The sequence below is a fragment of the Hypomesus transpacificus genome, chromosome 9 (assembly GCF_021917145.1).
Source record: "Hypomesus transpacificus isolate Combined female chromosome 9, fHypTra1, whole genome shotgun sequence".
Taxonomy (NCBI): domain Eukaryota; kingdom Metazoa; phylum Chordata; class Actinopteri; order Osmeriformes; family Osmeridae; genus Hypomesus; species Hypomesus transpacificus.
The window spans coordinates 21821153-21843236 of record NC_061068.1 but is presented as its reverse complement, the minus strand read 5'-3'; the positions used below and the strand labels follow the sequence as shown (position 1 = coordinate 21843236).

At 46.1% G+C, this 22084-nt stretch overlaps 2 protein-coding genes across 2 annotated transcripts in view; one reads left to right on the top strand and one right to left on the bottom strand.

Moving 5' to 3' along the window:
- Positions 1 to 18323, top strand: part of syn2b (synapsin IIb) — a 36272-nt gene extending 17949 nt beyond the window's left edge. The window contains exons 3-14 of the mRNA XM_047025669.1: positions 403 to 494; positions 1994 to 2150; positions 2737 to 2826; positions 11368 to 11430; positions 11559 to 11701; positions 11841 to 11915; positions 12098 to 12200; positions 13479 to 13625; positions 14025 to 14091; positions 16085 to 16869; positions 16972 to 17036; positions 17264 to 18323. Of these exons, the coding sequence (XP_046881625.1) occupies positions 403 to 494; positions 1994 to 2150; positions 2737 to 2826; positions 11368 to 11430; positions 11559 to 11701; positions 11841 to 11915; positions 12098 to 12200; positions 13479 to 13625; positions 14025 to 14091; positions 16085 to 16869; positions 16972 to 17036; positions 17264 to 17399 (1923 nt within the window). The 3' untranslated portion in view covers positions 17400 to 18323. The remainder of the gene's footprint in view (positions 1 to 402; positions 495 to 1993; positions 2151 to 2736; positions 2827 to 11367; positions 11431 to 11558; positions 11702 to 11840; positions 11916 to 12097; positions 12201 to 13478; positions 13626 to 14024; positions 14092 to 16084; positions 16870 to 16971; positions 17037 to 17263) is intronic.
- On the bottom strand, positions 4142 to 10249 carry LOC124471247 (metalloproteinase inhibitor 4-like). The gene is made up of 5 exons (XM_047025668.1): positions 9723 to 10249; positions 5299 to 5396; positions 4957 to 5071; positions 4680 to 4804; positions 4142 to 4416 (listed from the first exon to the last, which is right to left on the bottom strand). Exons 1-5 carry the CDS (start codon positions 9856 to 9858, stop codon positions 4219 to 4221), a joined length of 672 nt encoding a protein of 223 aa, XP_046881624.1. The 5' UTR covers positions 9859 to 10249; the 3' UTR covers positions 4142 to 4218.
- Positions 18324 to 22084: the final 3761 nt, after the last annotated feature.

Here is a 22084-nt window from a genome sequence, read left to right as displayed (position 1 = left end):
GCTTTTGTTTAGGTCTTTAGATAGCGCTCCTAGAAATGGCCTTGTCGCTTCTTCTATTTTCCTCATTCAAAGTTGCATGGCATTATACACTTTGGAAGTATTGTGACCTCTGACTTACATTAGTGACACAGGCCTTTCATAGTTGCACCTTACAAAGAACTAACTTATGGCTATGCAGGCATAAGAAAACAGCATAATGATAGTTTATCACAAGTTACAAGAAACATAATTGATAGATAGGCATATTTCTCTCCTGGACATAACCAAGGGTTATGTGCTCATAAACTTAATATAGCAAAGCAAAACACAGTTTATGAGATTCAGAACATTTCAAACAGTATACAAGTAATAAAGTAATCATTATCTGTATTTATTGTTAACTGATCAGTGTTTCTGTTCCAGGCTGAGTTCTCAGAGATCAACCTGGTTTCCCAGGCCAATGGGACCTGCAACGTGGACATACAGGTGATCAGGAGTGGAACCAGAGTGGTGAGGTAAGAGCTTAATATGTTGGCCTCTATCAGAACAAAATAGGATCTGTCGGCTGCTTTAGACCAACGTAATAAGGTAGATGACACGACACAAAAGACTGACAAAGCTCACATGCAGCCGCAATGAGTGACAGTTGATTTGGAAAATGCGACAACGCTCTCGACCCAGTATCATGACTAGACTGCTTGACCGTGACTTGCAGGGACGGCGGTCATGGTTGTTTACAGATCTTAATCAACGGAAAAGTACAGATGCCTGACTGTTTCGCCACCGCAAACCACAGCGGTACCCACGGCCTGACGGGAAACGTCTGGGATTAGGCAAGAGAGAGAGAGAGTTACAGCAACGTTTCGCAGACACCAGGAAATGAGCCGCCCTCTCGAGCCTGATCACTGGCTATGCCCTGTAATTAACATTTATTTGGGGCTCGTACAGCCAGGGGTGAACAACATGGCTCCTTATGTTTGGAGATGTGTACAAGATGACGAGGTGATTCATGTGTGAGTAGCTGTGGGGTGGAATTTCCCTTCACCTGTTTGGACACAAAGCATGAAGCTGCCTGTAGACCACCTTCCTGCCACCAGTGACTGACTGGTTTGTCATCTGATTGGATGCTTCAACGACTTCTTCTTATGCCTTCATGCAGACTTGGGTACTTGGTGTGGTGCCAGTATGGTGATAAAATTGTGGTCCCAAAGCATTGTGGATAAAAGTTTTTAAGTATTTATTAGCATGTTACGGTACACATGTTAATCATCTACAAATGTTGTGTATAACACATACAAATGAATGAAATTGAAGGATAAATATACGCGTGTGATATATGTGTGTGTGTGGATGTCTGACAGTAAAACGGAATGGAACCCCCCAGCTTGACTAGACTTTATGATAACCATTCATTATGAGCCAGTATATATTAAACAGGCATACACGCATTAACGAATGGTTTGTGACATTCGCGTTGAGGCTCAGTGTTCAGTGATTCAAATGAGGATTAGTGGGTAGGATGCATGCATATGATTCACACGGCGTGTGAACACAAACCCGACCACTAGGCCTCTCTCCCCCTGCTCCTCAGCAGAAGTCATTGGTATGCTGTGTGCAGGATGACTTGGTGTTTATTAAACGGTGCCAGTGTTTACACACTTACCCACACGCACACACACAACCACCTACACACACACACACAGGCAAACTCGCATGAATAAAGACACACTCATGCACAGACCACATGCACAGACCACATGTACAGACCACATGCACAGACCACATGCACAGACCACATGCACAGTAAGACAAAAGGAAAACCAGCAGGGGCCATTTCATATCACCATCACTCTTTCACTGACCTGGGACCGTCCCCGTCCCCCACACACACACACCTCCCAGACACACAAGCCCACCACTGCTCAACACTCCTAGACAAAATGTCATCCTTCTTGCTGTCAGATTTCCATGGGCAGCCCATCATCCCCAGTCTATCATGCTCCTCTCTCCACAGGTCATTCAAGCCGGACTTTGTTCTGGTACGACAGCACGCCTTCAGCATGGCCCAGAACGAGGACTTCCGCAACATGATCATCGGCCTGCAGTACGCTGGCATCCCCAGTGTCAACTCACTGGAGTCCATCTACAACCTCTGTGACAAACCCTGGGCGGTGAGTCGAACACCCCGAGCCAACGGCTGAACCAGTCGTTTTCCGTATGGGCCCAGTGTTTGTGTTGGTGGAGTGTGTTAGCATGTGTTAGCATGTGTTAGCATGAGGGAAGGCATGGGCCTAGGGCACAGCTGGGATCAAAAAGGGATCAGACTAGACTTCTGGATGGTTTTTGACACTGCGCTTTTGATATCACATAGTTTTTGCTGCACTGTACTGTGTAATTTAAATGTTGGGATTCCATTTTTGCACTGTAGTTGAGATTTGAGCTTCGCCATGCCTGGTGGCTGAGCTTTGGTTACTTTGGACTGTTTCTGCTAAATGCTAACCGTTCCATGACTCTGACCACCCAGATACTGTTAGATCTATGCACTTCTGATCCTTGTTCTTTGATATTTGTGCGACGCTTTGGATAAAAGCGTATGCTAAATGAAGAAAACCTTTGAAAAAGTATGGGATTTTACGAAACGTCATTGCGGACAATCATCAACCTGTATTGTTCCCCGGTTCATTTTCATTGAAGGCATCTCCTCTGCCCGTCATTGTTCTGTTTATGACTCGTGTGTTGGCTTGGTGGCTCTCCCAGTTTGCCCAGCTGATCAGCACCCAGAAGAAGCTCGGCCCTGACAAGTTTCCCCTCATTGACCAGACCTTCTACCCAAACTACAAGGACATGGTAAGACCACGTTATTCCATCACTAGGGAGTCAGATGGCTGAGCGGTTAGGGAATCGGGCTAGTAATCAGAAGGTCGCCGGTTTGATTCCTGACTGTGTCAAATGATGTTGTGTCCTTGGGCAAGGCACTTCACCCTACTTGCCTCTGGGGGAAATGTCCCTGTATTTGGTGGAAGTCGCTCTGGAGCGTCTGCTAAATGACTGAATGTAAAGGTACTCCATGGTCACCAGAAAGCATCCCCAGACAGGATTGTTTTATATTTCAAGAGGAGGAGGAAGGAAGAACTACAATAGGATTTTTGAATTGAATTGAGCATTCTTTTTATATACAATATTTTTTTTGGTACAATGGAATAGAAAACGATATTGACAGAAAAAAGACACATAAATACTTTTTTTAACATGGTTTTTGTATACAAAACAATTGGCTAAAGAGTGTGCACAAAGACAGCTTCTACGTGTTCTTGGGTTAGAGCAATGAATTAGCTTTTTGGCACAGGAAACGAAACAGCACAATTCACAACAGCAAAGGGGAATTACACACAAGGGCAATCTTGTCTAACTTAGCTGTTAAAATGTATTAATAACCATAGAAATATATACACTCTCTTACAGTGAATAGGTTTGGGGGGGAAATTGCAAGTCATCTACATATTTCACACAACATCTAAATGTCAAACTGTTTGGATTGGGTTTTATTTAATAATGTCATGGGGACATACAGGATGGTGAATACTCTTGCTACAGCCAACAGGAAGACTGAGACAATCTCAAGCTAAATTGACCTTGATCTCATACATTCATCGTAGCGAGACTGGCATCAAGGCCTAAATATGAAACAGACTTTAATCTTAACATCTGAAAAACTGGAGGTTTGCTTTATTTTGTTTGTCAGGCAGTATAGGACTGATGGGACAGTCCAGTAAGTGGACACTACATGCAAAGTAAGCAAAATAAACCACACTTTAAGTGTTTGAAATATATAAAACGCCATTTTTAGCCCACCTTCAGAAGCCCTTAGAGTAAGGAAGAACACGGGCAGTGGTACTGCAGACTAGGTTTCCCACAGTAAAGAAAAGCAACTTGCACTTGAGTTCAGAAAAAAATGGACAAAAGAAGAGGGAAGGTGTCAGAGCTAGAAAACTGTCCAAAGAAACCCATCAGAGTCCAGGGTCCCTCTGACCACTCCCCCTCCACCTGGGGGGGCGGGTGCAAGTGGGTGGGGGCGGGGCTGAGGTGACAAAAACCAGGAGGGGTGGGGTGGGGTGTTGTTTTCATTGTCGGAGGCGCGGGGTGGTGAAGGGGAGGGGGGGGGGGCAGGAGGGGAGGGGAGGGGAGGGGAGGGGGGGGGGCGGGAGGGGAGGGCGGGGCATCACTTCCGGACCCGCCCCCTCAGGGATCAGACATGTCCATGAAGTCCTTCTCAGGAGGCGAGCCGCCCCGGTACCAGCTGCAGGAGCCGTCGCTCCGCTTGATGCAGGCGTACTGGCGGGCCTGCTCCCCGTTCAGACTGTTGTCCAGCAGCCAGTCGGTCCACAGACACTCGTTGTCCCCCGTGGTGGAGCAGGGCACCGTGTAGCAGGTGTTGATCTGAGGACGGCGAGGACAGTTAGAGTCTGGCTGGAAACCTAGCATTACCTAGCGCAACGTGGAAGAGAACACATCCGATGGGTCGATTTAAATGTGGTTTGAGCGTATTCAAATCACCTTGAGTCTTAAATATACAGACACACAGTGTCAAAGTTATGTTTTTTACCTGACCAATATGGAACGAGGACATGACGTCTTAGGTCTGAGGAAAAACACTTCAGCTTATCCTACAGGTCTTAAGTTTGAGTCCCAACACCACTTACTCTGCATTCACAGCCCGTCTGGTATCTGTAGTTGAGGTTCTTCTTCTGTGACATGGAGAGGTTGTCCCAGGGCTCCACCAGGTCGCATAGGCCAATCGAAATCCTCCCATCGCTCCACATGCTTCCTGTAAGCCAATCACACACATGCATTTCACGTCGCCACCACGTCAAGACTCAAACTCAGAGAGACAGGACCCTTTGGAAACATTGTTCAGCCGAGGTGCTCATTGCAGAATGATCCAGGCAGGTCCCCATGTCGTTCAATCCCAGGACATACCTGACAGCAGGTACTGAACTTTATTGTTGGAATCCAGCTTGACGCCACACAGGGAGGAGAAGACGGGAGTGTACATGTACTGGATGTCTTTGGCCTTGTGGAAACCCTTAAACATCTGCAGCAGTTCAATTGTGGGAGGAATCACATGAGAAAGTCAGTGTATCGTCTCCTGTCTTGAATTGTCCTCGTCAACAGCATGTGACACGTTGAAGTCGGTTTAACTGGGATCTCCGCCTTTGTTTGGTCAAATGGAATGATAATAATGTGTGGAAATGTGTCCCCTGTGTGCGATATATGTCGTGATGATTCAGCCTGGGTGATGCATCGGCTTGGGGTGCTCACCTTGATCATCTTGATCTCGTATTGAATCATCTTGAGATAGGGAGAGGAGCTGTTGCTAGGAGACACAATCTTCTCCCCGGATATCTTTGCTCGGATCACTGAGAATGAGATGTTGGTTTGGATAGACGTCAGATATCAGCAAATTGCCAGACGCATTCCATTCTCCTCGGAACATAAACATCACATCACACAAGCGCAGCAGGAAATATGAGCTGCTTTGTTCTAACATGTTTAACATTTTAATGAAATCCTTTTTCACAAGAAAAGATGGCCCCTATAATATTCTCAATAATATTCTCTCACACTCTCTCTCACTCTCTCTCTGTCTCTGTCATTCTCACGCCCAGACACACATATACACACCTCGACACATTCACACACATCGACACACAGACACACACCTCTACACACTCACACACAAGGCCCAAAATCCACAAACTGAATCTGGCAGGCTCAGCCGTCCAGAGTGTTTAATATGCATAAGCTGTCTCTGGTCATATAAACACTGTTAGCTCTGTTTCTGGGGTGATATTAATCTGCACTGCATGTTTCAATGAGCCCAGTGTCGTGTGATTAGGGCCGCGCCTCTACAGAGAGGGCCGCTTTAACCATCCTCCTCAGTCACCCGCCCTGATCCGGCGCTCGTCGAGAAGACGAACCCAAACCCTCCCAGAATGACAAGTAGCTGGCTGCATGCAGCCTCACACAGAATAACACCAAAGTAACCTTCCTGCTGCAGGATCAAGATTGTCCTCGCAAGTTTGCCCAAGGTGCCGAATTCTCAGAGAGCAGAACATGAAGATGCAATCCCACCGCATGGTTGTAGGACCAGACAGTTAAACCATGTCAAATTGAAGGTGCATTATGTTTTGTATGGATTTTTAAATAAAGGTCGACACTTCAAAGGTTGTCTGATGCTAAATAGTTGCTTGCCCATAAGGAATTAGCGTATGATTACAAACACATTACTGTCATTCCTTCTCTCATTGTTCCCTATAAGAGAGTGGAATGCTGAGGCAGCTGTGTGAGTACTGTGGTGTGTTCCTGACTAGTAACCCCCCCCAGCCCCCTAGCCCCCCAGCCCCCTAGCCCCCCCCCCCCACCCAGACACAGCTAAACAAACCATCCCCATTGTTATCCACCCCACCACATAACAATCTGGAGAGATTCTTGTTTTTCACTCAGGTGTTGACCCAACTGCAGCTTTGCAAAAGTGCTAGTCGAACAAAGAGGATGAAACACAATTCCATAAACGAATCACTGTTCCATTATGAGAATCCATTCCATTGGTCTGTATATATTTCGGCAAAACAATACCGGGCTAACACAACTAGACTGTTAGTCTCTCAGTCTAAGTCCTCTCGTCACACTGTTGTGATTACATCAACAGTGTTTGGGAGAACGTCGAAATCTAAATCCAGCAAGGTCACTCTCCAATCACTCGGGTTCCTGTTCCAACCTGCAAGGATCCTCTGGGTGTATTCATGCTGTGTAAACCAGGGCCTCACCAAGGACATTACAGGATTTTTCCCTCAGTTACGCCAGGACACATGACAGAAGAGGCCATGAAACCGAAATAACAAGGATTGTTTTACAGCACAATTAATTCCAATTCAGTCGACTAAAATAGCTTTGTTTCTACAGCCAGAGGTAGTTTCCACTTCGTACTGATGTGGTGTGTTGCCGTTCTCCCTGCCTGGCTTGGAGTTTGGCAGAGTGTCACAGAGGGATAAAGTGCACTGCTGTAGGATAGGGCTCCTGGCACATTATATAAACACTGTAAAGTGAGGCTTCTGCTTTCAGCCCTTTCACTAATCCCTGCTGAGGCCAACCCAGCCTCTCTCGGCTTGAGAGCATTTGGATCTGACCTACCCTCGAGTGTCTCTACCACCACTGCCAACAAGACGTCTCTTGGCCCAGGACTGTGTTCAGAATAAGTTCATGGGCCTGTTTTAGGGCATTTGAAGGCACAGTGGAGTAAAGGTGTGTGTAAGAAGTGTTTCTGTATGAGTTAGGGAAGGCAAGAAAGCTGATAAGGACATTAGGCCATTTTCAGCTCGAAAAAAACGAACATTTAGTTTAGACACTACTTACTTACGAGTAGTTACTGATCACACACCTGTAAAGAGTTCATGTTATTTCAAGTTGATTTATCGCTGCTCCTCACATCAATAGTTTGGTCTCACTATTCTCCTCCTGACAAGGATAACATGTTGTAAACAGTATCATGGTCTTAAAGCATTTCAGATCCATCAAATTCCTTGTGTCCTCATGTGCCCCCAAACAACCTGCCTCAGCCTACAGAATGGCTAGTCTCAACCAGTGTCCATGGCTAGTCTCAACCAGTGTCCATGGCTAGTGTCAACCAGTGTCCATGGCTAGTCTCAACCAGTGTCCATGGCTAGTGTCAACCAGTGTCCATGGCTAGTCTCAACCAGTGTCCATGGCTAGTGTCAACCAGTGTCCATGGCTAGTGTCAACCAGTGTCCATGGCTAGTCTCAACCAGTGTCCATGGCTAGTGTCAACCAGTGTCCATGGCTAGTCTCAACCAGTGTCCATGGCTAGTGTCAACCAGTGTCCATGGCTAGTCTCAACCAGTGTCCATGGCTAGTGTCAACCAGTGTCCATGGCTAGTGTCAACCAGTGTCCATGGCTAGTCTCAACCAGTGTCCATGGCTAGTGTCAACCAGTGTCCATGGCTAGTCTCAACCAGTGTCCATGGCTAGTCTCAACCAGTGTCCATGGCTAGTTTCAACCAGTTAGCAAAAGGACAAACTCCAAATGTTTGCCTTGGGGGGGGCAGATTGTGGACTGCATCCCCTGTATCCCTCACCGAGTCCTGTCAGTAGCTTTAATGTAATCATTTGGTATGCCAACAACCCTCCGACGCCTATAGAGATGATAATCAGCCTGTGATGTAAGCGTTGTATGTTTACTGTTGGCGCTGTCTGGCCCCCTGCCAGAAACTCAGGGCCTTGTTCCAAACCTAATGCTTGGAGCCGTGTCTCTGTAGCGTTGTCCCAATGAGTGGAGCTCAATCCAGATAGTTCAGATGCCTTCAGAGGAGGTCTCTGCGCACTTGGAATCAGAAGGTCAAACAGGCTACAAAGAGTAAACCACACAAGAAACATCGCTAAAGATGTGAAGTTTGAAGTCCGAATCCAGGACGTCATTTACTGCCCTGACCAAGATCTTCTTTGATATTGTGTGTGCATTGTGCAGTGCTTCTATGATTTGTATTGTTTTTTGACTGCAGTACAACCAACTGCCCCTCTGGGGACAACTAAAGGGCTACTTCACTTCACTTTACGATAACATGGATTAGATCTCTGAGCGCTCGGCCAATTTTGGGGGGGAAAGTCTGTCAGAATGCAGTCAACATACTCTACAAGTCATCTGAATTCGAATCGTTTCTTTTGTCCAGACTGCATGGCACCCCTCCCCTCTCCTGTCCTCTGCAGGAGACAGCCCTCTGACACTAACACAGAGCTCGAGTCTCCACAGCACACTCCAGCCCGCTCTGAGCTGCACCTCAGGACAGCCGGTCACATAGGAGTGTTGGTTTTGGCTAGCACACAGAGGAAGAGAGGGGGGGAGACAGTGAGAGATGGAGAGAGAGAGATGGAGAGAGAGAGACGGAGAGAGAGGGATGGAGAGAGAGATGCAGAAAAAGGCAGAGGTGGAGCAGAACGAGAGAGAACAGCTCACAGGAAAGTTTGTCGTTGTTTTACAGTTATATTTGATGCTAAGATTCTTAAAATAAATATCGAGTGCATTTGGGAAAGAGTGCACTTACGCATTATAGAATTATACAAGAATGTGAAGTTGAGCATGTCCTTTCCACTAACTATACTTTAAGCTCAGTCCATTTAACAGATTTACTGAAAAACCCACTGCATGAATAGATACTTATGGTCTTAGTACTATTAATCTCAGACTTACAGACAAACAACACACACTCTACTGTATGTAATCATCATTTAGATTTAGAATGTGTAGTAGCCCAACAATTGTCATCACACATTAGTATTATCACACACGTTCAAAAGATCACAAACAAACTCTTATATAACTCACTCTCCAAAACATGGTATTATATTATGTTCCCCCCAGTAGTACAAGTCCCAGACTACCATGAACCTAAACCCCAGGTGCATTCATGTCTGAAATTGAAATCCCCCCACTCTACCCCACACCCAGTCTTGCATAGGATCACCTGCTATATCTGGGACACCATCAAACCCACAATACAATATCCACAGTCCATCTTTTCCCACGGTGCAGAACTCACAGAGCCGCACAGCAAATAAAGATGTACCCATACCCCTACAAAAACACCCAATGTGTGGGTGAATGTCGTGAGCGCAGCAGGCGAACGCGGCAGGTCGCGTGTGGTGGGCGTGTGGGTCAGAGGTGGACGTACCTATCTCGGCGCTGCAGAAGTGCTGCTGGGGGTGAGCCGGGTTGCAGCTGCATCCCTCGGCCAGGTCCCTCAGGGTCAGGGTCAGGAGCAGGGCCACCAGCCTCAGGGCCACACATCCAGGCAGGGGGGCGCCCATTTCAACGGCTCGGCACTGCTGCTCTCTCTGTCTCTGTCTCTCTCTCTCTCTCTGTCGCTGCTTCCTCAGATGAGTGGCCGGCGCACCACAGCTTGCTGTGTCCTGCAGCAGGGCAAGTGTGTGGGGAGTGGAGCAGAGCGGAGGGGCTGAGATGGAAATGCCCGCACAGGGTTACCTACTTTCACGGGTCCTGCTGGCTACGATGCTCTCAGAGTGTCTTGCTGTTTCTTTTTTTCTTCCGCTCCCTCTCTCTCTCTCTCTCTCTCTCTCTCTCGCTTGCTCTGTCTCTCTTTCTTTTACCTCTAGCTCCCTTTTTCCTTTTCTTTATCAAACACAGGGTGTCTCTCAGTTCACTCTCTTTCTCCCTGAATGCTAGCAGGCTGAGGAACAGGGAACCTCTTATACAGAACATCTTTGGCTCTTTTAAGCACCGCCTTCTTTTTTTTCTCCTTTCAAGGACCCGCCCCTTTCCCCTCCAACCCCAGTCCCCCAGCTCTGTGGCGACTCTGTCACAATCACTGCAAGTGTCTACATGCTTCACGTGGGATGCACAACACTAACAATAATTGTATTTCTGTGAAAAAACTTTATTAGGGACTTCCCTTATTTTGATTGCGCCTACTTCTTTCGAATTGACACTGTGTTTCAAACGTGGTTTTTTATGTTCTCTGTTCATTCGGTTTAATTCTGCTGCTATCTATCTGCAGTATCGATGTAAAATACAAAGCGTTTTTCATATTCTTCATATTGAAAAAGAAAGTCAGTTTGCCTAACTCCTCACCACTGTGTGCAGCATTTGGCTGCGCTGCTGTTTCGCAACCTGGGTCTCATCACATTGAGTTTATGAGCTTTATGAGGAAATGGGAGACAGCTTCTCATGTGGTCAGCCCTGTCATCATACTGCTCTACATATCCATGGAGTCCTATGATGAGAGAGGGCAGAGGTATCAGGGTTTTTCAGAGGAAAAACGATAGAGGGGCGAAACCTGTAGCACACTCTAGCACACCTTCAACTCTATTAGGTATTCCAGTTGAACGAGAGTGATGGAACATGGTCTACTTTAAAGTCTACCAGAGTCCCTACTCTCCCTTCACTGCAGACCCATCTCTTCTAAGAAGGCCCCGGGCTTCTGCAGCACTGCCCCATTTACTGCGTAACTCTCTCCAGTGGTTTCTCACGACTGGCCAATCTGACGTCCTCTCTTCGTTTGTATGAGAGAGGAGGAAAGGAAAATGAAGACCACAGTACGCCATGTGTACGTTTGATTCAGCTTGTGAGAGAAGGCTCAGCTAGAGGTGCCCAAACTGTGTCAGTCATTCAAGCGTTCCCCCAGCCTTGGGTGTGGCAGGTCACAGGTGTGCTAGGTGGGAGCTTACAGCACAAAGGCAAACAGTGACTTTATACAAAACACACAGGTCCTGGTTGTTTCTCCATCCTGTTTGCATTTCACATCCTGGATTTTTTGGGAACGAGAGTTCCAGTTGCTCAGACTCCTGTGTGTCTTTCAGATCTCCATGCCCACGTTCCCCGTGGTGGTGAAGATAGGACACGCCCATTCCGGAATGGGGAAGGTAAGACCGAGATGATGGCACGTGACGCCATCTTGCCGGCATGTAATACCAACATTCATCATCTGTATCATCTGTAATGCTCTTGTCCACCTCAAGTCTCTCGCATCTGCTCTGTTTGGGGTGTGCAGGTGAAGGTGGACAACCACAGTGACTTCCAGGACATAGCCAGCGTGGTGGCTATCACCCAGACCTACACCACCACGGAGCCCTTCGTGGACGCCAAGTATGACATCAGGGTACAGAGGATTGGCAGCGACTACAAGGCCTACATGTAGGTGGTGTCTCGAAATCAACTACAATTGTGTGTGTCTGTGTGAAGGCCAGCATGTCATATATTTGATTTAATCGCCATTTTAGCTCGTTGTAATTGAAGGTGTGCTCTTCGTGTTCCCTCTCGGTACTGTCTGTAGGCGAACCTCCATCTCTGGTAACTGGAAGACCAACACGGGCTCTGCCATGCTGGAACAAGTAGCCATGACGGATAAGTGAGTGACTGAATCATTAACAGAGACACAGTGGTATGACCTTGGACACGTGACAAATGTCCCTGAAAACGTGTGATTGGATGGCTCCTCCTCGTTGAAGAGACACGTTGGTTTACTGGATACGTTTGAGAAGGGCGTTTTTTAGCTTCTCGACCTTCAGAGGCTGTCCTTTGTCTTCCCAGGTACAAGCTGTGGGTGGACACCTGTGCTGATGTCTTTGGGGGTCTGGATATCTGTGCCGTCAAAGCCATTTGTGGAAAGGATGGGAAAGATTACATCACTGAGGTGAGCCCTGACCACACAAGTATGCAACTTGAACTTGAAACTATGAAAAAAAACGGACACGTCCTTTCCTTCAATAACTGTTGTTCTGGTCTAGCATGTTTTCTCATGTTTAATGCCATTGCCAGAATGGGTTCACTGAAGCGATGCTTTCCAAATGTAGCTTTTGTGCCCTAATTCACTGTCCCGCAAGTAGGACTGTAGCAAGGATCAAACAGCACAATGTCAAATGGGAGACTTTCCCATTGAAACTATGAGCGTCGCTCCGCCAACCTGTTCCATTATATCAGACCTCGATTACGATGGTGTGAAACCGTGGTGTTGGACCGCGATGATTGGACATGGCGCTTGTCACCGAGGACAACCTTATATGGTTTTCGCGGTGGAACCCAACGTCTGTGATGTTCCAGTGTGGGTACTCCTACCAGTCGAGCTGCCTTGTTACGGGCCAGGGGCCTGGGGCAGAAGGAGGAGAAGCCTGGGGGAAACCACCTCCAGCTGGTGTTTACAGGAAGACAGTTACCATCCCAGTGATGTGGCAATGTTCCCTTCAGCCTCACCACAGGGGCGAGGAGTCCTGCCACAATGATCAAGCACCTCAGTCATACCCAGGCCTCCCTAGTCTCAGCGCACACATCCCTAATGGCACATTCACTCACTGCTGGAGCTGGATCGCAAGGCTGTTTGGGGCAGGCGTTTCATTTGCCCACAGCACCGTCTCTGCCCTATCCCTTGATGGATCCAAGTCATTAGACGTTGCATGAGTCTCATCCTCATAAGGCATGTCACCATGGTAATGTCTAACTTCCCCCCTGAGAAACCATTTGGAGAGTTTAAGGGTGGCGTTTCCATAGAAACAGGCTTTTTTATTGTTTACACTGCAGCCAAGTCCCCTCGGGCAAAAAAAAGACTTATTGTGTTAAACTTGACAAATCTTTCTATCCTCATCATGACCTGCAGGGTAAACGAAATGTCACACTTTAAAATAAATAAAGATATCATTCCTTGTGATTGTTAGAAGTTAAACAGAGAGTAATCTTTTTATCCTCATCTTGACCTGAAAAGACACACCCTAAGAAAAACACTTAAGATTTTGTCACACAATGTCACTGTTAAACTCCAGTAGGCAAACAGAAAGCAGAATACATTTCAACATTGGAAATATAATAAGTCAATATTACCGGTATTCGTCTCAGCTATTCATGCTAAATTGAATGAATGTCCTGCTCGGTGTAAACTATGTGTGTGTTTGTGTGCATGTGTGTGTTTTCCTTGGTCTAGGTTGTGGGTTCATCTATGCAGCTGATTGGAGAGCACCAAGCTGAGGATAGGCAGCTAATCTCAGACATAGTCCTCACCAAAATGAACAAGGCGCTACCAAGGACAGCTGCTCGCTCTCCTCAAAGACCCATAGCAGGCTTGCCACAGGTAAGAATGTCACAACACCATCTTGGGTATGTCTTTATTTGAGACATATTAAGAGATATGAGGGGGCAGTCGGAAAACTAAATGACAGTGACACAGCATACCACACTTCCTGGTTTCAGAACTTCCCTGTGGTCAGTGCGCCCCCTGGTGTGAAGAAGTTCACACGTTTGAAAACCTTTGTCGCTGCACTGTTCAACTGTGGCCTGATTTCTGATGGTTTGCCTTTCTCTACCTCTCTCTTTCTTTCTCTCTCTCTCTCTCTCTCTCTCTCTCTCTCTCTCTCTCTTTCTCTCTCTCTCTCTCTCTGTCTCTCTCTCTCTCTCTCTACCTCTCTATTTCTTTCTCCCTTTTGTTCTCTCTCTCTCTATCTCTCTCTATCTCTTTTTTCTCTTTTTCCAGAGCACTGCTCCAAAGGAAGGCCCAGTTGACCCCAGCAAGACTCCAGCCCAGCGGCCCCCACCACAAGGTTGTTTACAGTGCATTCTAGACTCTAGTGGTGTCCCAGAGGGACCAAAGCAGGTCCAGGCTAAGTGATTAGCTCTCAGGATGGGCAGAGAGTGGTTTCTCCATCAGAGGGGAACCTTGAGTTGTTACTTACGTAACTAAGTAATCAATGCGAGGGTTGAGGTTAAGTTACTGACCTTCATACAGTTTAGTGGGATCAATGTTTTCCTTTTACATGCATTCTTGCTGATTTCTGCCTTGGTGTCTTGGTGTACAGTCTAAATCGAATTGTGCCTATAGTGTCAACTAGCTTGTTGCAGTGTCTTACAACCTTAGACGTTTTTGATGCAGCTATGTCCTATACACTAATGTTAAAATGCTAATTTAACATTGTGTAACATTCCATACCACTGCCTTATTAACAGAAATATTTGTTTATTTGCCCTAAAGGCATAGCTTATTTTAAATACAGTGTAGGAAAAAAGATACCTTTTCAATAGAAACCTTTAATTAATTTGAAAAGAAATCATTTGTAAATGATTTACCCAGATTTTTTACATTATTACTAGATGTAATCATGATTGTACAGCAACAATGTGATTAACATAATGTGTGTACAATATGATTTATGGCATATAGAATATTAGCTAGTGTGGGTTTACAGTAAAAAATTGGTTAGCCACACTAAAGTCAGCTGTTCTATGTCCTACAAAAAAATACATTTGTGAGATTCATGAACTTGAATGTCATCATCCATCTATTCAGTAGCACTATTGCTCAAATGTAGTTGATTTCTTATCTTGCATTATCTTTATATTGCCTCTTTAAATCCAGTACTTGGTTTGGTGTTGGATTTCATTTGGAGGAATCTCCCAAACAATAAATGCTTCTTTGCTAGATCGATTCTCGTTGATTAAATAACAAACCTTTGTTTGTTCATTTGCATTTGTATACCCAACTGTCAGTGAGTTGTGTAGTTAGATTCTCACATCCCACATCAAAGTGGACCCACAGACTACCTCATCCAGTTTTAACACCATTAGGAAGCTACATATACTGGAGATACTGTCGGTAGGCCAAACCCTAAGACAGGATGTTCATTCCACAGTTATGAAGCTTGCAATACAGAGTCGTTCTCCTCTGCATTGCTATGGTTACTAATTGAATTCAAGTGATGAGGAGTTTGTTGTTCCTGAGACAGAGCATACTGTACTGTACGTGTCGAATGTTAAATTTGCCAACATTCGATTTGGAATTGAAAGTGCATACAGCTCTACTCTCTGCATGGACAGAGCCTGACGTTGTTTGTGTAAACTGTTTCTTTCTGTGTCATGTGAGTCACAAGCAACCACTGGGATGTTTATGACATTCAAAGATCAATGTAAGGCTTCATGTTTGGTGCATGAACCTCCTCTTGTCCCTCGATCCTTCTCTCCACTGCATCCCCGCTCTGTGGCCTTTCACCATGCACCGTGAGAATCTGCCCAACTCTCCCCCCAGAACCACTCCCAGCCACCTGGCAGGCGATCGTATCATACCAACCAAATATTCCATTTGACATGAACGGTAGCGTACATGAATAGTGGGCTTCTATACACCTTCTCACTTGATACACTTTCGATTGCCTTGCTAAAACCGAGATTTTCAACTCAGACGTGCATGTGACTGTGGAAAACGGGAACCCGCGTGAACCTGGGTCGGGGTCCTCCCAGGTTGCATCACTGCAGCCCTCCAGCGTTAACTTGGTCCCCTGTACGCCATCAGTGAGAATGAGTTTTGAACTCATTAGAATGAGTTATCAGTCGGATCTAGCCTCCCATCTGAGCTGCTTGGTTCCCTTGATGAGGCTTTGAGATGCCTTGTTTGTCCAGTCAGTGCATTGAAATGATTGGTGGATATGAAGCTTTCACAACCTTGCTAGTTCTTTATGTTCTTTACGTTGATGAATATGTGTTGCAAGGTTCAGCCATCTTTGTTGATGGTAAACAATGTCTGTTTGTTCTATTCTCCTGCAGGGGGCCCAGTGAGAACTCAGGAGTCCATGTCTAAGAGTGGGGAGCCATTAACAGAGCCAGCCCAGAAAGAACCAGTGCCAAAACCCTCTCCAGTTCAAAGGCCACCCCCAGTTCAAAGGCCACCCCCAGTTCAAAGGCCTTCCCCAGTGCCGAAACTAGCCCCAGCCCCAACTCCTGCTGTAGCCCCAACCCCGACTCCTGTTGTAGCAGCTGCCCCTGCAGCCGCTCCAACCCCTGACCCAGCACCGGCACCGGCACCGGCTCCAGCTCCAGTCCAATCTCCTCTAGCTGCAGACCCATTCCCCATCCTAACCCCGACCGCAGCCCCAGCCCTAGTCTTGGCCCCAGTCTTGGTCCCAGTCCCAGCTCCAGCCCCAGTCCCTGTCCCAGCTCCAGCCCCCACCACAGAGCAGCCAAAGCCCCAGCCTCAGGTGTCCCCAGCACCTGCTCCCGGGAAGCCCACTGAGCTGCCTCCCAAGCCCCTGCCTCCCAAGCCGCTGCCTCCCAAACCTGTGCCTCCAGTACGCAGGAATTCCAAACCACAAATCCAGCCAAAGCCCCAGACCCCACCTCCCCCCAGAGCCATGCCCAAACCTCAGCCAGAGGGCTCGGATTCACCCCTAGTCCCAACCCAGGTGCAGTCTACAACAAAGGTCCAACTCCAGCCTCAATCCCAAGCTAAATTGCAGTCACCACTTAAAGCTCAGCCCCAGACTAAGGCACCGTCCCCAGAGCAAACCCCAGCCCCAGCCCCTGTCCCAGCCCCTGCCCCAGCCCCTGCCCCAGCCCCAGCCCCAGCCCCAGCCCCTGCCCCTCCCCTTGCCACAGCCAATGCCCCTGACCCCACCCCAGCTCCAGAGCCAGTGGCCGGCCCAGCCTCAGTCCAGGCCGAAGGGGAGCCCCCTGTTGAGGAGCAGCCTACAGCCCAACCGAAGACTCATCCACTGCTCAAGTAAGAACCGAAACCACAGCACATATAGATGACTATAGACTTGATACATTCATATCACAGACTTCCTACAAAAAGCTATGTCTTGAATTTGCAGTGTCATTGACATTCAAAGAACGACCGTCAATGACATTTAGTGTCCGACCTCAAGATCAATGCCATCATGACTGCATGTGCATCTCTTTATTGACGTGTGCTGCCTGACTTTTTCCCTGCTTGTCCTCCTTCAGCAAATCCCAGTCCCTGACCAATGCCTTCAATGCCATCAGTGACACCACTTTCTTCCGCTCGGGCAACGAGGACGAGGCCAAGGCAGAGACCATCCGGAACCTGCGCAAGTCCTTCGTCAGCCTCTTCTCTGACTAACTGCAGCCCTGTTAAATGCCTGGGGATTGGGGCCGATGATGACATGATTGACATGAGCGTGACCCAGTCTGAAATTAACTGTGTGTTAACTTCCTGTATACATCCCGCCCTCCCCCACAGCTTCTCTGTCTCAGTGTCAGTGAAGCCCAGTTGAGTGTTAATGTACAGTGATGGTTCTGGCTCCGGGTGCCTCTGTCTAAGGCAAGGTGCCATAGCCCTCGTCCAAAACCTTGACGTCTGTCCATGTGAGAGGAGAATGATACTACCTTCCTATGCATGGCTCCATCCCAGTGGTGGTTGTGGAGCGTGAGGGATATCAATGTCGAGGCCAACCCCCATCGCCTCTCTAGATGTTGTAGCCTTATTGTGACAGTGTCTGTTTTTCTCACGGCCAGATAAGAGGCTGTGTCTGGTGACCCTTGTTTAAGCCCCCATGTGCTGTGTGGACATCTACAGTAGTGTGGTTTGTTCTTTCTTCTCGTCGAGACATTGAGACAGTTTGTGCAAGAACACCTCAGTGTGACTGTGGACTACAGTCACTCCTAGAAGCAGTTACCTCTCTTTCTATCCCTCTCCCCCTTTTAAAGATACTGTTAACTGGTCAACCGTAACTGGTCAATTTTCAACTAAGTTGTCGTGTTTCTCGAGATGACTGCTTCCTGTGTGTGTAAAGAAAGCTGGGTGTCTAGCAGTTTCCATCATGTCAGCTTACCCATGAATGCCATGTTGTTTGCAGTAAATTCGGAAATCTTGTATTGTATTTATGTATCTGTCATCTCAGGAGTTTATTTTGTTATAGACAGTATATCTGGGTTTATCTGTTTGGCTCCATATAGTTCAGTTTGTATACTGCTTTGCATGATCCGGTGACTAATGTTTTCTGTACAGATGTCAATAAATATGTGGCCCATCGTCCCACTAATTTATCAGTGACTCACATGTCTGCATTGTTGTTTGTTGATTTGTCTGACACCACCATCCATGATAACCCCTGGAGCTCCTGTTTCAACGTCATTCTGTCGACCATGAAGCAGGAAGCCTGCTCGAGCAACTACAGAATGCCCAGCTTCCAAAGCTTCTGTAATGTGTTGTTTTTTTGGTAACTGTAAATCCTGATAAAATTATCTGTTGTGGTTTGACTGAACAAATATGACACACTGCAAACAAATGACCCAATCAAGGCTTTCGCCAGCAGATGGCACTACAGTACAGGAAACTCCATGCCTATTGAAAAGGCCTATGTAAATGTCATATTGATAACACATTTACAACCAGACTGTGGTTGATTTAGGTGAACATGAAGGTGTGAACAGGGCCCTTCCCCGACAGATTTGACAGATTTACTCAATTCCAATTCTCCATACTCTGGTTCTAATGTTCTGGATGTAGGTATTTACAGTTGTCAAAATATGGAAATATGGGAAGGAACTGTGGGTTATGACTGTGGGAAAGCCACAGCCCCCCGCCCCCCCCTCCACACACACACACACACACACACAAATAGGAGTCGGTAGCATTATAAGCCGGCCATGTTTGTTTTGGTGTCCATCCCATCACAGCTCTTCCATAAAAACATTACCACAGAGAATGCTATATTGTAAACACTGTGTTTTCGTTGAGGACTACAGGACTCCTGGGGGCTTCCTGAGTGACATGAAGGAACTGCGTGGGGTGGCCCAGTGGATGTCAGTGGAAAGAAGTCAAGTGTGCCAACTCCCTGGATTCCCCTGGTGTGAGATCACATTGGAGATCAAAGCCCAGCAACCCTTATGGTAGATGAAGCCTATTTTGTCATTACCTGAGACAGGAATTATTATTATTATATATATTAAAAAACATACTTGATATTGGGTCAATTCATATATCATGTTCATTGGTTGGTTTGTGTAAAATGATAGTGCTGGTTATTGTGAGTTCAAAGTTCACTACCTGTCAGGGACCTACTAGATGCTATATGTGGTTCACACACGTCTTGACTCACTGGAACATCTACATGGATCAATTTAATAGTCTAATAGATGTACTCGGAGTAGGGTATTGCACTGCAGTTTGTATTAGATTGATGACGAATTGGCCATAAATCACAGCTTTGAGAGTTCTTTGGCGCTTCCGCGTCGTCCATGTGATCCTGATAGGAGTTCCAGAGGGAGGAGAAAGACAAGCAGCGTGACAGCATGAAAAGTTAAACAGCCTTCACTACATTTGAAACATTGTCGTAGAGAGGCAATACTACAACTTAGTCTTTTGTGCTGTGCATCACCCACCTATCGTGACTCACCACCAGACAACGACAGCCAGACGTGCAGAAGTTTATTAATAAGGTTGCAACCGAGAAGACGAAAACTTGCAAAGCTAAAGCAAGGAAGTGGCACGAGCTTCATTTTACCACCAATTCAGGTCAGAACTTCTATCATAATTCTTTCTTGCGGTGTTTGAGGTCATTAGTCTACAGTGGGAATGATGGACGTCTCAGCGGACTGTCACTGTAATAGCCCAAACGCTGCTTACCACGAATTTGAAATAATCTGACATGCATCTGATGTGTAGTATTTACAGTAGTCACCGTGGAACAGGTAAGTGTAGTAGATCTACCATCAACTTCAAACAAAACCTTAATGTCAAATACGTGACCGTGCAGAAATTGCAGTTATAGGCTTCTGAAGTGTATGGGTAAATACTTAGATGGGCCACATAGTATTTCCACAGTATTACCAGCAACTTTACCAACATCTTTTTAGAAATGTAACAAAAGTATGACTATGTTATGTGTACTGTATGTGATAGCACCTTTTCTTGTAGGAGTGCAGTATACAGAAGACTGATTTAGAAGCACCCAAGTTACACAGTAGCCATTCAATTGGTTGGTTTGCTTATTTTGGAATCACATCCACCAGGTTTGTGGATGTTGGTTTTGTATAAATCTACTACATGAGTGGTGTTTTGGTGCCTCAATTATTGGCAGGCTGTTAAACTAAGGTTAGATTAATAGCACAATGTACAGTTAAGGACCAGGATGAGTTTAGGACTGCTCGCCTGATCGGTCCTCTTAGAAATTTAATGTTGTGAGAGGATAACCTCAACTTCATTTATTTATAAAAAGATAATGATAAAAGTTCTTTGGTCTATTTTCTTGAACACTTCCCACCAAGTTTGTGATATAGCTGAGTATAAAATGTTATGTTTGTGTCACAACAGATGAGTTCACACTTATTGAGTTCAATAAGATTACTTCCAATTGAAAGTACAGGTTCCATTAAAAGTAAAATAAAAAAAGAATCACTACATCACAATTGGCATCATACCTCAGGGTGTTAAGCTGTCACAAGGTGAAATCAAGTTTAAGCTATTTTAAGGAATGACTTGAGTAACTTCTGATAAAAATGACATTTTAATGCTCGCCAGTTAGTGACAGAATTGTGAAATGGACATCATTATAGGGGAAGTGTGGGAAGGTGACTTTCCACTGAATGACACATTAATGAAACCTTATTTATTGTTCATTATGCATCCACAACCACCATATATTATCCTTACTGTAAGTATAATTCAAAAAATCTTTAAAGGTGTTTTGTGCATAGTGTTGTGTCATTTACGCCGAATATATTGAGCATCATATGAAATCCTTTTCTGCTGGTGTGGACCATTAGTAGGTTCATCAGCTGATAACCTGCACAGTATTTGACCTTCGCTAAACAGGTCAACCTACGTGAGGGGAATGTGTAAAAGTTTTAGGAAACCTGATTTGGTTACATAATCGCTGATACAATTGTGATGTAATGTGCAAATACAGCTATGACTAGTAAATAAAAAGAAAGACTTTAGCAGTTCATTGTGGTTATATGATTGAGTTTGTGTGTGTGTGTGCGCGTGTTCGTGTGTGTGTGCGCGCATTTCTGTGTGTGCGCTCACACGTGTGTGAATGTGTCATGGACTTTGTTCCTTTGTAATAAATGTAGAGAGTGGCAGCAGATACAAGCCTTGTTATGTTGAGCTTTAACATGAACACACACGGCTAGCTTTCACAATACATGAAAACTGACCTGTGTCAATGCCAAAAAAAACGCATGGTACCATACACATCCTCCCAAATCAAGTTCATTGAAATAATTTTGGACCGAATCCTAAATCTAAAAGCTGGTTATCTCGGTTGAAGTCAATTAAATTTGATATAGAACAGGATGCAGAAAAGCAGCTTCCATTTTGTTGTTTTCCTCAGGGAACACAATAAGTGGCTTTGCACTTTCACATAGACTTATCCAAAGGGGGTATGAGTAAAAACTCAGTAGGGGAAAGACAAATCAAACAAGGGCCCAGGTCAAGATTCTCTCAGTGGGAACGGTAGTCTAATGTTAGTCCTCTGAACAGTGTGTCCATATGTTGTTATCCATGCAGCAGCACACCACCTTCTCTTCCTGTCCACCTCGAGGAACAGAGGGAAGAGCCCCCTCCTCCTCCTCCTCCTCCTCCTCCTCCTCCTCCTCCTCCTCCTCCTCCTCCTCCTCCTCCTCCTCCTCCTCCTCCTCCTCCTCCTCCTCCTCCTCCTGCTCCCCTGGACAGCCAGCCAGTGGTGGTTAGATTAGAATAGAGAAGTGAAGGCCTTCACAGTTAACGCTCCTTCCTTATCCACGGAGGAAGCGCAGCAAAGCCCATGGGAGTGATCAACTATTAACTCATTCCTATTTAAA

Coding starts and splice junctions, on each gene's coding strand:
- LOC124471247 (XM_047025668.1), bottom strand. CDS start 9,858: ATGGGCGCCCCCCTGCCTGGATGTGTGGCCCTGAGGCTGGTGGCCCTG. Junction 5,072..5,298: donor ACGAGATCAAGATGATCAAG/GTGAGCACCCCA, acceptor GAACTGCTGCAG/ATGTTTAAGGGTTTCCACAA. Junction 4,417..4,679: donor AGACGGGCTGTGAATGCAGA/GTAAGTGGTGTT, acceptor CGCCGTCCTCAG/ATCAACACCTGCTACACGGT.